The 15431-nt window shown below is 55.4% G+C and overlaps 5 protein-coding genes across 5 annotated transcripts; 4 read left to right on the top strand and 1 right to left on the bottom strand.

Moving 5' to 3' along the window:
* Positions 1-805: 805 nt before the first annotated feature.
* On the top strand, positions 806-3545 carry fsa6-1 (Fusarisetin A cluster transcription factor fsa6; the record flags this gene model as incomplete). The annotated part of the gene is made up of 4 exons (XM_036632613.1): positions 806-930; positions 1043-2111; positions 2164-3351; positions 3405-3545. 4 exons carry the CDS (start codon positions 806-808, stop codon positions 3543-3545), a joined length of 2523 nt encoding a protein of 840 aa, XP_036501262.1.
* Positions 3546-5367: 1822 nt separating this feature from the next.
* SWA2 (Alpha-amylase 2) lies at positions 5368-7145 on the top strand (the record flags this gene model as incomplete). Its single annotated transcript, XM_036632612.1, has 2 exons — positions 5368-5651; positions 5783-7145. 2 exons carry the CDS (start codon positions 5368-5370, stop codon positions 7143-7145), a joined length of 1647 nt encoding a protein of 548 aa, XP_036501255.1.
* Positions 7146-7886: 741 nt separating this feature from the next.
* On the bottom strand, positions 7887-8546 carry CGCS363_v000762 (uncharacterized protein; the record flags this gene model as incomplete). The annotated part of the gene is made up of 1 exon (XM_036632611.1): positions 7887-8546. One exon carries the CDS (start codon positions 8544-8546, stop codon positions 7887-7889), a length of 660 nt encoding a protein of 219 aa, XP_036501256.1.
* A 2080-nt stretch (positions 8547-10626) lies between these two features.
* eaf6 (Chromatin modification-related protein eaf6) lies at positions 10627-11218 on the top strand (the record flags this gene model as incomplete). Its single annotated transcript, XM_036632610.1, has 2 exons — positions 10627-10944; positions 11003-11218. The coding sequence occupies 2 exons, from the start codon at positions 10627-10629 to the stop codon at positions 11216-11218; spliced, it is 534 nt and encodes a 177-aa protein (XP_036501257.1).
* Positions 11219-12580: 1362 nt separating this feature from the next.
* Positions 12581-14938, top strand: DPP5 (Dipeptidyl-peptidase 5; the record flags this gene model as incomplete). Its single annotated transcript, XM_036632609.1, has 5 exons — positions 12581-12682; positions 12783-12985; positions 13041-14404; positions 14457-14776; positions 14828-14938. The coding sequence occupies 5 exons, from the start codon at positions 12581-12583 to the stop codon at positions 14936-14938; spliced, it is 2100 nt and encodes a 699-aa protein (XP_036501258.1).
* Between the last annotated feature and the right edge of the window lie 493 nt (positions 14939-15431).

The raw sequence follows: 15431 nt of genomic DNA, 5'->3' as shown, positions 1-15431 counted from the left end.
GCCCTGATTGCATTGCGCTATTGCTTCTGCTTCCCGACACTTGCCACAGACGTCTGCGGAAACCTGCGGGAAATCGTCTCTGCGCCTGTTCTTCTTTGCGCCCGCTCCGAGTTGGCCAAAGAGATCCCTCCCTGCGACCCTACTCCACACCCTTCGCAGCGCGGAATACATCCGGTTGCCCTTCTTCTACTGGTACGCAGTCTCGAGGAGTCGCTCTGAGTCCACATCTGCCAGAGCCCATCGCGACCCTGTGCGCTCTCATATTGGCGCATCGAACCGCTCCTGTGTCAGCAGCCAAGTCTGGAAGCAAGGCTGCGCCATATTTGCTCATTCTGAGAGGCGAATACTCAACAAGCGGCAGCAGGCTTTCAAGCAAGACGGTTGCCGCTCATCACGATTATAGGCCCGTCTTTCGTCATACTACTTGAGACAGTGGGGTCTGACAGCCGGAACGCTTCTGTTATACGCGCCTTGCCCTCCCGCCTGCCCCCCTCGAAGCTCACGGCATCTGCACGACCGCTCCTACAGGTCTAGGCTGCCGAAGGTCTAGCCACTGTGAACGTTTCAGTGGCTATCTTCGTCCCCTACTTTCGGAGATCTGACGGCAACCAAGTCAGTCGTTGGCCAGAAATACTTTGTATAAGGATCGACGCCGGCCGCTTGCACTACTCTGGGGCATTGTGCTTCACACACGTGTGCTAGCTGGACGGCACTTTCTGTCTACCTACACACAACCTTCATCCGTGGATATCGCAATCCAGTCGCGTTTCACTCGCTGCTTTGATCCACGGACTGCGTTATCATCATGACTCCCACACCGCCGTCTACGACGCCCTCCTCGGGATCGGGTCGCTCACCCGAGGAGCAGTTTCGAGTTGTGAGGAAGAGGAATAGGGTACCTCTCTCCTGCTACCCTTGTAGGACTAGAAAGTAAGCCTCGAGCCTCGTTTCAAGAGGTTTTTGTTCACTTTGGCTAACTCGTATCGTAGGCTGTAAGGATTATCGCGAGTTCATTCCGTCGTGCAGTGTTAACCCATCGTAGGAAGTGTGACAGAAGTCACCCATGCAGTAACTGTGTCAAGCGTGAGGGCGCCGATACGGCTTCATGTTCTTACGCAACTCCTGCCACTCGCAAGAAGAACCAAAGTCAAGGCGCTTCAAGCCCTGATGACATGCAGAACCGTATTGACCGCTTAGAAGGCCTAGTATTGTCTTTGATGCATGGAGGCGCCTCTATTGATCCCGCAACAGCAGCCGCTGCCGCCGCCGCAACTAGCAGCTCAAACAGTAAGTCGACCACGGAAAGCACCCCTGCGTCGCAAAAGATCGACCACGACGAAGAAGCGATGCGCGACGACGACGACGAGGGCGACGACAGTGATCCAGACGGCGGATTGGCGACATCGTTGGGAGTATTGAAGGTCGACTCGGACAAGGGCAAGTCCATGTACATTGGCCAAGAGCACTGGCATACAATACTGGCCGACATATCGGAAGTGAAGACGTACTTCACCAACCATAAGAAGGAGTTGGAAAAGAGCTACGAAAAGGTGATGATGTCAAAACCAGCCAGCGCCAGGGAAGGACCGACGTTTTTGCTGGGAGCCGCGCCCGCAAGCGAGGTCGAGCTGCGTGCAGAGTTACCGCCCAAGTCGGCAGTTCTCACGCTGTGCTCAAGATACTTCAATTCGATGGATAATGCGGTGAATATTATTCATTCTCCGACATTCCAGCAGCAACTCCGAGCGCACTGGCAAGATCCATCGAAAACGCCCATCATGTGGCTTGGTCTTTTGTATTCGATTCTGTGTTTGGCAATGCTCAGTTATCACAAAGTAGGAGACGAGCCGCCAGAGTGGAAGGGTAGGACGTTGGATTTGGCTTCCGAGTACCGCCTTCGCACGGTGCAATGTTTGATTGCCGCCGATTATACGAAGCCGGTTGAATATACTGTAGAGACCATGCTTCTCTACGTCTTTGGGGAATACTCATCCCGGTGGGACGCCGATCTGGGGCTCTGGTTGATCGTATCGCTGCTCACCAGGGTCGCCTTCCGGATGGGCTACCACCGCGATGCAAAGTGGTTCCCCTCTTTAACACCATTTCAAGCCGTATGTTCTGACCTGAAGACGCTTGTTGGAACTCAGCTAACCCGAACGTCAGGAAATGCGGCGACGAACATGGGCTCTAGTAAGAATGGCAGATGTTGTATTCTCGCACCAAGTTTCCCTGCCTTCCATGATATACGGCCATGACTGCGACACGCAAATGCCAAACAATATCTTCGACGAGGAGTTCGGGCCCGAAACCAAGGTTTTGCCCCCATCGCGACCCAAGACGGAACCGACTCCGATTGCGTACATGATTGCCAAGTCCAAGCTCTGCATCGAGATGGGCGACATTTTGCAGGCCACCAACCGTGTGGGAAGGCAAGTTCCGTACGACGAGATTCTGCGGTTTGACGCCCGCCTACGGCAGATCGACCAGGAGCTTCCGCCGCATCTGAAAGTGGCACCGTTGGAAGGCTCACACGACCCAGTAACTCTGATCATCGCGAGGTACAACATCAACGTCCTGTACCTCAAGATCATATGTCTTCTGCACAAGAAGTATGTTCCTCGGGCCAGACAGAACCCGCGATATGCCTACTCCCGCAGAAGTGCGGTGGAGGCCGCTTTGGAAACTTTGCGGCATCTGGTCACGCTTGACCGCGAATCACAAGCGAACGGCAGACTTCGTTCACTGAGGTGGTTTGTCAACTCGATTGCCACCAAGGACTTTTTGCTCTCTGCCATGTTGGTTGCTCTCGATCTGCACTTCGACCGTGTAGCAGAAACGAGCAACGACCGAAGAGCATCCGAATCAGCAATGTTCTGGACGCCGGAGCAGAGAATGGAAATGCTCAGCAACCTTGAGATTACCAAGGGGATCTGGCAGGGGCTGGCGGATACTTCAATGGAGGCCTTCAAGGCCACGAAGGTTCTCGACATCATGTTGGAGAAGATCAAGAACCCCAATCCCGGGGCGGATGGGGCGGATGCCATGAAGGGCGAACAGTTCTCGAGCTTCGACAGCAGCCCCGAGATGCAGACGGAGCACAACGCTGCCATGACCCTCGGCATGCTTTCTGGAGGTATGACGCCCAACACGGCAGCTGCCATTGAGAGCACCATGCAGGCGCAGAACACGTTTGGTGGAATGGATTTTGGCGTGGCGCTGCCGATGACAGGCACGGGAATGACGCCGAATTACTCCGGAGGAGGGGATTTCGGCATGAATGGCGTGGGATCTCCGCTCTCAATGTTCACGAACCTTGAAGCAGGCGGAGATTTCCCCGCCAACTTTGACTGGGTAAGCCTCGATCCCCGCACCGGTCATCCTTTCACATGCTAACCAAAAGCCAGAACGCGTTCGAGTCGTTCACGCAGAACGCCAACTGGGGAACCGACGCTGGTTTCCAGCAGATTTATCCTGGGCAGTCGTCTCCTGAAACGGACGGCACCGGCATGCCGTTCAACGGCGGCAACGCGAACATGGCGGGATGAGGGGTCGCTTCTGATGATGCATGTAGGAAGCAATTGACGACGCTATGAAGAGCTGGCGGAATGGGGTAATCTGCAGCGATTGGGCCATCTTGGTCGGATAAAAGGTGGACGGCGGAGACTCCGCGTTGGAGATGGTTTAAAAAGGTCAAAAGGTCGGCTGGCCTTTTCTACGCTACTGAAATGAATACCCTGCTCTCTTTTAAACCTCCAGCACATGCAGGTGTGCACGTTGTGAAAGTGAACGGCCCGATGGCATGAAGCAGTGTGACGCCTCCCGGAATGAATCTTGATGTCGCATCGGACGAACCACGTGGGCGTGGTTGGCCGAAGGGACGGGATGACAGGTCGAAAGCGGCATGGAGACGACAGCCTCCGGCGTGCCATTCGGCGTCGATGCCGGCCGTAATGCGCAGGAATCGGTCCGTCCCCTGAGCCGTGGTGGTGGGTAGATGGACGGCGACCTGGGCGGCGGCCCTGACAGTGACAGCTGCTCCGGATGATGGGGACACATGGTCACTGAAGAAGCGATGCGGGGATGGATGATGATTCTGGGTGCGCGTGCCGTGGGGGTGAAGCCTGCAAGGAACGGCCAAAACCTGCTGCGTTGGGGAGCCTTTGGACCTCGTGTTACTGGCCCACGCCCACTTGACGTCGAGTCAGGCGGGCCCTCTGCGCATTTTAGGGCGTAATCTTGGGATATCTCAACTCCGCTGGGCACTCCGCCCTTTTTTTGGGCAGGAAGAGAGTTTGCGTTAAGTCGGCATCCCACCACTTGGCAACTGCAAGCTTTCTTCCCCCCTCGGCCTCACGGAGTCTTGGTTTTGCTTGTTTCTTCTTCAGTCCATCACGCCGATGCAAAGCAGTCGAACATGCACCGTCATCCAGGCTTGCGACAAACACATGCACCGCTTGGCGACTCTTGAAGTTGCGGTGCACACCTTCTCGACGTCCCCCCTGGAGCGGTGAGGGATGGGACACCCCCGCTGATAGGGCCGATCGACCAGGCCGAACCCCAGTTAATACGACCCTCCTTACGCTGCTGAAGAAAAAATAAAAACACGAATGGGGTCTCTTGCCCGTCGGCCCGTGATTTGGAAGGTCACCGAAAGAAGGCGCAGTTGCTCAGTGTGTCTGTCTATCCCACGGGCAGAAAAAAATAAGCAAAAGCACAGAAAGCTTGCCTTTCAACATTTATACATATTAAATGCAAAGTGCCAGTCGACGCGGGTTCCTGGACATTGCGGAGATCGTCCCTGCCTTGACCGATCAAATCAAACCTTGATTAACTACCACGACTCGCCCCGGTCTCTCCAACCGTTGGAAAACTCCCTCTTGGGACCTCGACTTACCCAAATCACTCGACCTCATCTCATATACTTTCCCTCCGCGCCCTAAGCTCCCGGACATCTGCGGACGACTGAGAAACCAGCCCATCGGACTCTCTGCGTCTCCTGGGGATCCTTGCCCTGTCACCTGCAGGAACGCGGCTTTTTGCGAAACCGATGGGATGATCAGAAATCCAACTCCTTAATCTGCATTCAAAGTGTCCAAAGAGCTATCCACACGGAAACTCTATCTGACTCTCACGTCGTTGCTATTCCCGCTATGAGCGAGGGAGAAGGGGATATATAAGCCAAGCTCTGTACGACGTCACGATTCCCACGATCCCCTTTCACGAGACGACGTTTCTGTACACACTCTTTTCTTGTTGTTTGGTTTTTTGTTTCTTTTTTTGAAGTTTGAAGTCACTCTTTTTTTCTACCTTCTTTTTGAATATCAGTCACTCTCTAAGCGAGGCAACTCAGCCAACCCTCAAACAGCGATGAGGCTCCTCTCAGCACCGGCCTTGGCGGCCGCCGTGGCTACCGGCGCATCGGCCCTGAGCGCCGCGGAATGGCGGACTCAGACGATATACCAGGTGGTTACCGACCGGTTTGCGCGGACCGACGGCTCGACGACGCACCCGTGTGTCGACTCGGAGCAGACGTACTGCGGCGGCACGTGGCAGGGTATCATTCAGCAGCTCGACTACATCCAGGAGCTCGGTGCGACGGCAGTGTGGATTTCGCCTTTTGTCAAGAACATTGATGGCAAATCCGCTGACGGGTGAGTTTTGTTTTTCCCAGTTCATAAAATGTGAATCACATTATGAGAGGATGATTTCCGCGTGAGGATTCATGCATGAGACGGGTTACAGAGGACGGCTGCAATAAGAACCCGGTTAACACGTCAAACAGCGAATCGTACCATGGATACTGGACCAAGGATATCTGGAACGTCAATCCTTCCTTTGGTACCCCTGAGGACCTGAGAGCCCTGTCTGATGCGGTCCACGCTCGTGGCATGTACCTCATGGCCGACGTCGTCACCAACCACATGGCCTGGATTGGTAAGATGAACAGCGTCGACTACTCCACGTTCAGCCCCTTCAACAACGCCTCCGCCTACCACACGCCCCCCTGCTGGATCAATTACGACAACCAGACCTCTGTCGAGAGGTGCTGGCAGGGAAGTGATGCCGTTCCCTTGCCCGACCTTCGCACCGAGGATGGCATCGTCCGCCAGGTCTTCAACAACTGGATCAAGCGCATGGTCAGCCAGTACGGCTTCGACGGCCTCCGGCTGGACAGCGCCAAGCACGTTGAGAAGTCGTTCTGGTCTGGCTTCGAGACCGCCGCCGGCGTGTTCTCGATCGGCGAGGTGTTTCACGGCGACCCCAAGTACGTCGCGCCGTACCAGGATTACATGGGCGGGGTGATGAACTACCCCGCCTACTACTGGATCACGCAGGCCTTCCAGTCGACGACGGGCAGCATCTGGAACCTGCGCGACGGCATCAAGACGCTCGGCTCCACTGCGCGCGACCTCACCCTCTACGGCAGCTTCCTCGAGAACCACGACCAGGCGCGCTTCCTCCACTCGACCGCCGACATGGCCCTGCTCAAGAACGCCCTCACCTTCACGCTCCTCATGGACGGCATCCCCGTCATCTACCAGGGCCTTGAGCAGGGCTACAAGGGCGGCGAGACACCCTACAACCGCGAGGCGCTCTGGCTGTCGGGCTACACCACCCAGACGGAGCAGTACCAGTGGATCAAGAAGCTCATCGGCCTGCGCTCGACCATGTCGGCCCAGGACGGCGGCTACCTCTTCTACAAGGCGCTGCCCATCTACACGGACAGCCACATCATCGCCATGCGCAAGGGCTTCGACGACGCCCAGGTCGTCAGCGTGTACGCCAACGTCGGCGGCAACAGCACCTTCGGCGTGGCCCTGGGACAGGCGGAGACGGGGTTCCGCCCGTGCAAGCTCATCATGGAGATCACAAAGTGCAAGCCGTTCGTGACAGACTCGAGCGGCGTGCTCCAGGCGCACAGCGGCACCGGAGAGCCGCTCGTGTTCGTCCCGGCCGAGCGGGTCATGGGGACGGGTATCTGTCCTGGCGGCATAGGCAAGCCACCTCCTCCTCCTCCTCCTTCGCGTGCCCGTCGCAGCACCAGCAGTGAATCCCCGTCCGCGACGGCCACGATCGCTTTTGAGAGGACTGATTATAACTTAGATTATATAGGACGTTTTAATAACATGACTTCATCCTGCTGAGGCGACCCCACCCACGCACCGTGACAACAGCTCCGACGAACGGCGATAAGTCGACGACACCCCTTTTACTGTGCGAACACAGTGCCAACAACACCGTGACGAACATCCATCGGCCCCACGATCAGATCCATCGATACATCGAACACCCAACGTGAACAAACAAGCAGTGGCAAATAACCAAACAACAAACGTGTGAACAAACAAAAAACGTCCTCTACATCGAACAAAACAAACATTTCCTCGTCTATCCTAGTATCAAGTCTTTTTTTTTTTTTTTCGTACATGAATTTTCGGCATCGGTACTCACCCCAGCAACCCGCCGTGTACATATGGGAGGAAAAAGGGTATCAGCCCGCGGATTCGGTAGCTCTTTCGATTTTCTTACTGGGTACTCGAGGTGGGGCGAAGATGCTCCCCGGACGTGACGACTTACACACTGTGACGGCACCGCGGCATCACTTATACCCACCCATTCGAAGCCTCACCTCGAGTGCGCATATTCTGTGTTAGTCCTTTTTACTTTTACCAAACATACGCTGCAATTACGCATAATATCTCAAAATCACTTTGGCAGTCTGATGTAAGCCCATGGGTTTTGGTGTGTAATTTCTGTTGTTTGATTGAACAATTGTGAAAAATGTCATATTCCTCATGAGCCCCCCATCCCGATTATGCGAACTAAAAATGCTATGTACAAGAATCTTTGAAGACGATCCAGTTTGAAAAAGGGAGCCTGCCCTTCTATGCCAGGCCAAACGCAGCCTTGGCCCGCGTCCAGTACGCGACGCGGTCCTCCGTGCCCGAGGTGCCGATGCACTCCATGTACAGCGTGAACCCGCGAACAGTCCCCTCGGCGAGCTCGTCGCGCGTGCTCTGGTCGCAGTACGTCGTCAGGTACCACGCCGCGGAGCCCCAGGCGTACTCGTCGGGCATCACAAGCGCGAGGACCTCGTTCTTCTTGTCGTCCGACAGCGTGCTGCCGTCCGCGTCCGCGGAGCCGGCGATGGCGGTGGCCTTGTCCTTGAGCTCGGGGATGGAGAGCGCATATAACAAATTGTACTTTGGCATCTGCAGGTTGCGGGTGCCCTGGCCGGGGCGGCCGGGGGCGGGGTAGTGGTTGCGGTTGTACTTGAAGTCGCCCGTCTCGAAGGCCATGAGGGAGAGCAGGGCGGCGATCTCGCCGGGGCGGTAGACGGCGTACTTCTGCATGGCGGCGGGGACGAACTGCGCGGCGTGGTCGGCGGTGGCGCATTCGTCCGGGAAGGCGGCGCCGTCGCAGGTGGAGGAGGTGGGCGCGACGGCGAGGAGGATGGCCGTGGCGTTGTTGTTGCGGACGGCGACGGGCGAGGCGAGGGCCAGGCCGGCGAGGAGGGTGAGCGGGAGGAACTTTGCGAGGACCATCTTGAAGGTTTTGGTTTTTAAAGGTTGGTGAACTCGGATGAGGTAGAAGGTTTAGGATGAGCAGGGTGTTTTGTTTCTTATGAGTTGTTCAGGTGTTGCCAGGCGATTGAGGTGTGACGTAGGGTTCGTGATAGGTGATTGTCGTGAGAGAACGGACGGGTGGCGTTGTGGTTTTTGTACAATGTTGAAGACAGGACAACGAGGGACAAAAAGGCTATTGTCCCGGAGGAGGAAACAAACAGAGAACGAACGGCGGTGGCTCAAGTGAGTGACACAGTCAGACCAGGAAAAAGGCGAAGCAAGGCGAAGGAGAGGAAAGCGCAGTTCCGCAGGGAGGGTGCGAGTGCGAAGAGGAGGGTGTTTGTGTCTTTTTTTTCACGTCGTTGTTACCCCAGTATAAGACCGACAAGCCTTTTTAGTACGGACACTGGGCAGCAGCAACAGCCGCACCCCTGAGCACAGCAGCATCTGAGTATCGGTAGGGGTTAGGTCGGGGGTTTCCCTTTGGCTAGGACTGTTCGTAAATGAGCGGTAGTAAGGCTGGTCATGCGGGATGCCAGTCAGTGCCCTTGATCGCTCCTCCCGTCGTCTTGAAATCCTCCTCTCCCTCCTGCTCCGTCACCCATCCGCTCTCTCCGCGCGCTTAAGCCAGTGGAATTGCACCCTGATTTCCCCACCATGGAGTGACCTTGCACAACGGAACTCCCTTGGGATGGTTTCCTTTTTGGAGAAATGCTTGAAGCTAGACCCTGGCCAGTGGCCAACCAGCAGAAAGGGGGGGAAAGAAACTCAACTTTGGACCACAGATCGTCGGCGAGGCCTGGGCGAGGTGGCCGTGGTGAAACGAAACAGGGGCCAAGCACTTGCGCTGCGTTGGGAGCGCATCTCCCGGGCTCTGTCAAAAAAGATGCAGCTGCATGCCATCGATTGGCTGAGCGTTGCGGCTGACGGTGCGGAGGCTTCTTTACGACCCCCGGCTCGCGGAGGGTGGCTGCGGTAGTTTAGAGGGGCAGGCGAGTGCCGTTGGTGCCGGGAGGGAGCAGACGAATGCCAAAGGCTGGCTGGGAGGCAACGTCTCTGCAAAAAAGGGGAGCGTCTGTCTCCGTCGTTTGGCCTCCTGCGTTTGACTACATGGTAGTGCGTGTGGACGTCGCGTGGGCATTCGTGGGATTAGACGGGGCGAAAAGCAGGTTGCCGTGATGGTCTCGCCATGTTGAAACATCCGGCCGGTTTTCCTCGTTGGCAAGGGAAAGGAAGCAAGCCAGTGAGGGCAAAAAAAGGTTGATGGGCTGTCATCCTGTCTCTCCGCCGAGTCTTTCCACCTTACCCGCGCCGTCCGAGTTGAGCCAGGGGCATAACCTGGCCAAAAAGGCCCGTGGCTTGGGCGGGCTCGTGTGATGTTGCAGATAGACAGAGCTCGCAGATGATGATCCGTCTTGGTTCATGCGAGTTGGTGGCCAAGCACAACCTTGAACCACCACCACCAAGACGGGCAGCCCTAGGACTGGGGGCCTTCGGAGACGATAGGCCTGGGAGGGGCGCTGCAACCTGCCTTGTCTGCTATTCCTTCTGGACCTTAATTCGGGTTGCACCGCCTGGGATTGGGTTAATTTTGGAGGGGCATGACAAAGACGCAGTGGAGATAATAAGGATCATGATTGCGAGACAAAAAGGCTGATTTGAAGATGATTCCTTGAAGACGATGGCTGCTGAGTGAGACCCAGCAACGGCTGGCTAGCTTGTCGAAGGATTGCCAAAGTCCGATGAACTGCCCCCCTGCTAGAAGATGCTCAAAGCCCCTTCCCTGCCTGCAAAGCCACCACCACATATTACATAAGCCGAGGCACTTTTTGGACTGAGGCGTTGGTCTGCTGCAGCCTGGATCGACCAATGAGCTGCGGCCCGCACTAACGGCCCCAGGATCGGTTCCTGCGCCGCTAGACTCACCCGACGCGACAAGTGCAGCAACCTCCAAATCGCGACCACCACATCAGCATCCAGCTCTCATCAATTGCGCAGCATCGATACCATCTCCAATACCGAATCAAATCCATCGCTAACCGAAAACGCACCCGACGCCATGGGGGAGAATCAGCCGAACGGAGCCGCTGCCGCGCAGCAGCCTGCGCCGACAATGCAGCTGTACCGAGAGGAGCAAGCCCGCCTGCGGCAAATGTTGGACAAGAGAGCAGCGATTGCGAGGCGACTCGCTAATATCGAGTCGGAGATCGAATCCAAGGAAACGGCCTATCTTGACAGCACGCCAAACGGCAATATCATTGCGGGATTCGACAACTACATCAAGGGCACAGGCGCAGCCGCGCAGAGGAGGAAGGCGGGTGCTACGGAACAGAATCGCGTGTTCTCACGGTCTTCGATCTCGTACCGTCCTGGCAGTGTATGTCACCCTTTAACCATGACTGTGGGTGAGAGAGAAAGCATTAACGGAGTTTCAGGAGGCTACTACACCCGGCTCTACGCCTGCTTCGCATGCGCCGACACCGTTGTCCACCTCGTTCAAGGACGGCTCTGGCTCGAATCACGCTACGCCCACGTCTGCCACCGCTTCCAAGTCGGGCAAGAAGAACAAGAAGGCGAACGAGGAGGACAGTGACCACGACTCGCAAGCCCCGAACAAGAAACGCATCAACTTTGGCGCTGGACGGAAGTAAGGGCGACAGCAGGGCTCGATGATGCTTTTCACGTTGAAAGAGCACCGATTCGCCATCGCGGCAGGGATTTTGGTGGCATCTGCAGCTTGCCCAGATGCCATGTTGATGGCAATTGTCGACTGTCATGAGTTGGCCGCACCTGCAAGAAATCAGGGATCCGAAAAGATGGATCAAAACGCGACCCACGACAACCTTGGAGTTCAGGATTATGATACCCTTAAACCATTTGAAATATTACTGTTTGAGTTGAAAGGCTGTGTCTGCACCCAACCTTTGGCCCAGGGCATAGAGCTTCAGTTCATTGAAAACCGCCCCTGCCTGCGTCGATGCGTCCCATTCACCCCCTCAAGATCCATATTTACAGCAGTGGCCTCTTCGGCGACTGCCTGGAAAACGAAGATTCTTGGTAAGCTTGGGATGATAACTCTACTTTGAACTTTTGGCCTCGCTCTCAATGTCGGAGAATATCCAGGAGAGTTGACATTCAGAAAGACAAGCTGGGCTAGGCAAGAGACACAATCGCCGTCGCGAAACGCTGCCTGAATAGTCCAATTGGCCGGTGTTTAGCGCCGTTGGCTGGCACTTCTGCACCGAGAAAGCGGCAAAAGTTCCTGGTGGAGACGAACTTTTGAGTCTCTGGGCCTGTCAGGCCACTTCGATGGAACTGCGAGGCCGGCCATGGCTCCGCTTGATGGTGAGGTCTGCCTTCGAGCACTAAAGAGAATGTATGCAACTGCCTTTCTCGGCTTACAGCGCGAGACTATTGGCCAAGACCAGGCATTTCGTCTGGATGAGATTGTTTACCTTTTGACACCTCTACGGACACGGTCAATCAAGATACTATCTTCATTCAACCTTCGCAATTGCCACGGCTAGGCCTTCGTTCCGTCCTGAAATGTTTGACAAATTGCTAAGGCCAAGACATTGTTCACTCAATCATCAACCCAGGTTACTCGCATCATGCATCATCCTGCCTCCGACTGAAGCTTTTAGCCGTCTGCTTCGCGTGATGCTCCCCAGCTCAATAGCGCCAAGTGGTTTCGGAGCCGATGGGACGGTCTGCAGTGAGGGGTTTGAGGGGTGCACCTGAGCCTGTGCAGCGCTTGAGCAGGGGCCCGAGAACCTTGTCGGCTCTCTAACAGCCGTTGCTAGCCCGGTTTGTAGCTAGTGCGGGGCTCCTCGACCAAGCTCCATGCCAGCAGGTCGAACCCCGTCGTTGAGGTGCGCCCTGCAACAGAGGAACAGAATCGCTCGTCATACATCTACAGCTCAGCTCCCACGTTGACGTCCGTTGTTGGTAGTCCTCCTTTCCAGTGAACCTCGTGATTAATGAAATATCAGGTCCCTCTGCAGCTCCTCATGATGACGATACAAGCTTCCAAGTTTACACCCGAGGTCCTCCTCTCTGCCCCGCGCAGGTCTCCCGGTGTTCCCAACCCATCGGGCTCCAAAGTGCTGTACACTGTAAGTCTATGACAATGCTCTATCTAGACGCCGCCCCAATTAAGCGTGGCCTTTGAATGCGGCGACGTGACTTTGAGCATGCATTGGTTGACTTGGTCAGGTTTCGACGTATTCGTTTGAATCCCACAACAAGACCGCCCAGACTCGCGTTCTCGACGTCGAAAGCGGCCACTCCACGCTCCTCTACGAGGACCAGTCCTATAACGATGCGACATGGATTTCAGACCAGGAGATTGTGCTCCTTCGCAGCGGCGAGAAGGGCACTACCAGCCTTGTACTGGGTAACATCACCGAACCGTCCGTGTAGGTGCTCCGCTTGGCGAAAACCTCCAGAGCACGACTAACGATGAGATGGCAGAGTCAAGGAGATTCGCAACTTTGAAGGAAGTCTGTCGAGCCTTAAAGTCAAGCGACTCTCTGACAACGAGGTCGCGATTGCTCTGTGTGTCCTGACCACCCCGTCTGGGGCCATGTACAACCCGGCGGCCGAGAAGAAGCAATTGTCGTCAGGGAAGATATACTCGAGTCTGTTTGTTAGACACTGGGATACATGGGGCAACGAGAACCACAACTCTCTCTGGTACGGACTGTTGAAAAAGGAAGATCAGTCGTACAAGTTGGAAGATCCCGGCTTGGTGAACGCCCTCGATGGCACAAAGTTGCAATCCCCTGTCCCTCCGTTCGGTGGTGCGGGAGACTTTGACATCAGCAAGAACGGCATCGTCTTTGTTGCGCGCGACCCCGAGATTTCTCCAGCGATTTACACGAAGACCGACCTCTACTTTATTCCTTTGAAGTCGTTTACGGAGACTAAGCCGCCTGCGCCTCAGGTGGTCAAGACGAGCAAGCTTCGTGGCTACTCCGCCTCGCCGGTGTTTTCAAGGGACGGCAAGAAGGTTGCGTTCACCAGGATGAAGAGCGACCAGTACGAGACGGACAAGCCAAGACTCTTGCTGATCCCGGACATCTTCGACTTGTCGAGCGTGCAGGAGTTCTACGAGACAGAGGATGGCGTCGGCGGATGGGACGCTCGGCCGGAATGGGTCACCTGGAGCAAAGACGACTCGGAGCTTTTTGTGTCCGCTGAAGAACACGGTCGCGCGAAGCTATGGAAGCTGCCTGCCACGCCACACCAAGCCAAGGACCTCCCCGCCGCAATCTACGAGGACGGCTCAGTTCTAGAGGCGAAGTTGCTAGGGGATGACGGCAATAGTCTGTTTATCAGCACGTCGTCTAGAGTTGAGAACTCGGCCTACTCAATTCTGGACCCTGTCAGCAAGAAGTCAGACCTCGTCTCGTCAAGCTCAAAGCACGGCAAGTCTCTCGGTCTGTCCAAGTCTCAGTGCGATGAGTTCTGGTACAAGGGAGCCGAGGGTTACGACGTTCACGCGCTCGTGGTGAAGCCATCTGATTTTGACCCAAACAAGAAGTACCCGCTCGCCTTCCTGATCCACGGAGGGCCTCAGGCTGCATGGATGGACAGCTGGAGCACTCGCTGGAACCCGGCCATCTTTGCTGAGCAGGGATACATCGCGGTGATGCCAAACCCGACGGGAAGCACCGGCTACGGACAACAGCACACCGACAACATCCAGAACGAGTGGGGTGGCCGGCCGTACGTTGACTTGGTCAAGTGCTTTGACCATATTGAGAAGAACATCTCATACATTGACTCGAAGAATGCCGTTGCTTTGGGTGCTTCTTATGGAGGCTACATGATTAGTAAGTTGACAATAGGCTTGGACGTGGCATAGTTGCGCTAACTGTCTGCCAGACTGGATCCAGGGACACGAACTTGGAAGAAAGTTTAAGGCGCTGGTGTGCCACGACGGTGTATTCTCAACACTCAACCAGTGGTCTACCGAAGAGTTGTTCTTCCCCCTCCACGACTTTGGAGGTACTCTCTGGGAGAACCGCACGGGCTACGAGAAGTGGGATCCTGCTCACCATCTCGACCAGTGGGCCACCCCTATGTTGGTCATTCACAACGAATTAGACTACAGACTGCCGATTTCAGAGGGTCTGGCGATGTTCAATGTGCTGCAGGCACGCAAAGTACCCAGCAAGTTGGTGATGTTCCCTGATGAGAACCATGTAAGTGTCAATGCTGAGTCCGGGCTCGTATAATGGCTAACTTCAGAACAGTGGGTCTTGAAGCCAGAGAACTCCTTGGTATGGCATAGAGAAGTACTTGGCTGGATCAACAAGTACACGGGCATCGATAAGGCGGAGGACCTGTCCGTGAGGCAGAAGTAAGGAGTCGCAAGGGGTGAGGTTGGGCAATACAAAATTGAACTTGAGGTTAGCAGTCAGGCAGGTTTCGGTTGAAAAGATATTGGATAGCCCTGGTATGATTCACGCAGAGATGGAGTGGACAGTAAGTAGGGAAAACTCCAAAAGTCAGATATGAAAATGAAGGAGAGATCCTGCACTGCGCAAACAAGTCCCAGTGACTGACTGCATGTACAAACACAGTGTTCACACTGTAAATCCCAGCGAACGTTGCTGCCAAAATGACTGCAGCCCAAGAGCTCCTGCATTTTGCTGGTCCGAGCTCCTTCTAACGAGGCTGAAATTTCGAAGTGCGCACCTGCTTGGTCTCGAAGGCCAGACCGAACAAACATCGATTACTGACGACTATCGCGAGACGACGGATCGAACGCGACGGTGAATCCGTTGAAACACTGCGGCGACCCGAAAACACGTACCGAAGCATCATGCGAAGCTCTCCAACACAGCTCCAGAATCG

Source organism: Colletotrichum siamense (genome assembly GCF_013390195.1).
Source record: "Colletotrichum siamense strain Cg363 chromosome Unknown KSG_Cg363_contig01, whole genome shotgun sequence".
Classification (NCBI taxonomy): domain Eukaryota; kingdom Fungi; phylum Ascomycota; class Sordariomycetes; order Glomerellales; family Glomerellaceae; genus Colletotrichum; species Colletotrichum siamense.
The sequence above is the reverse complement of the archived record's forward strand: the minus strand, read 5'-3'. Positions and strand labels throughout refer to the sequence as shown.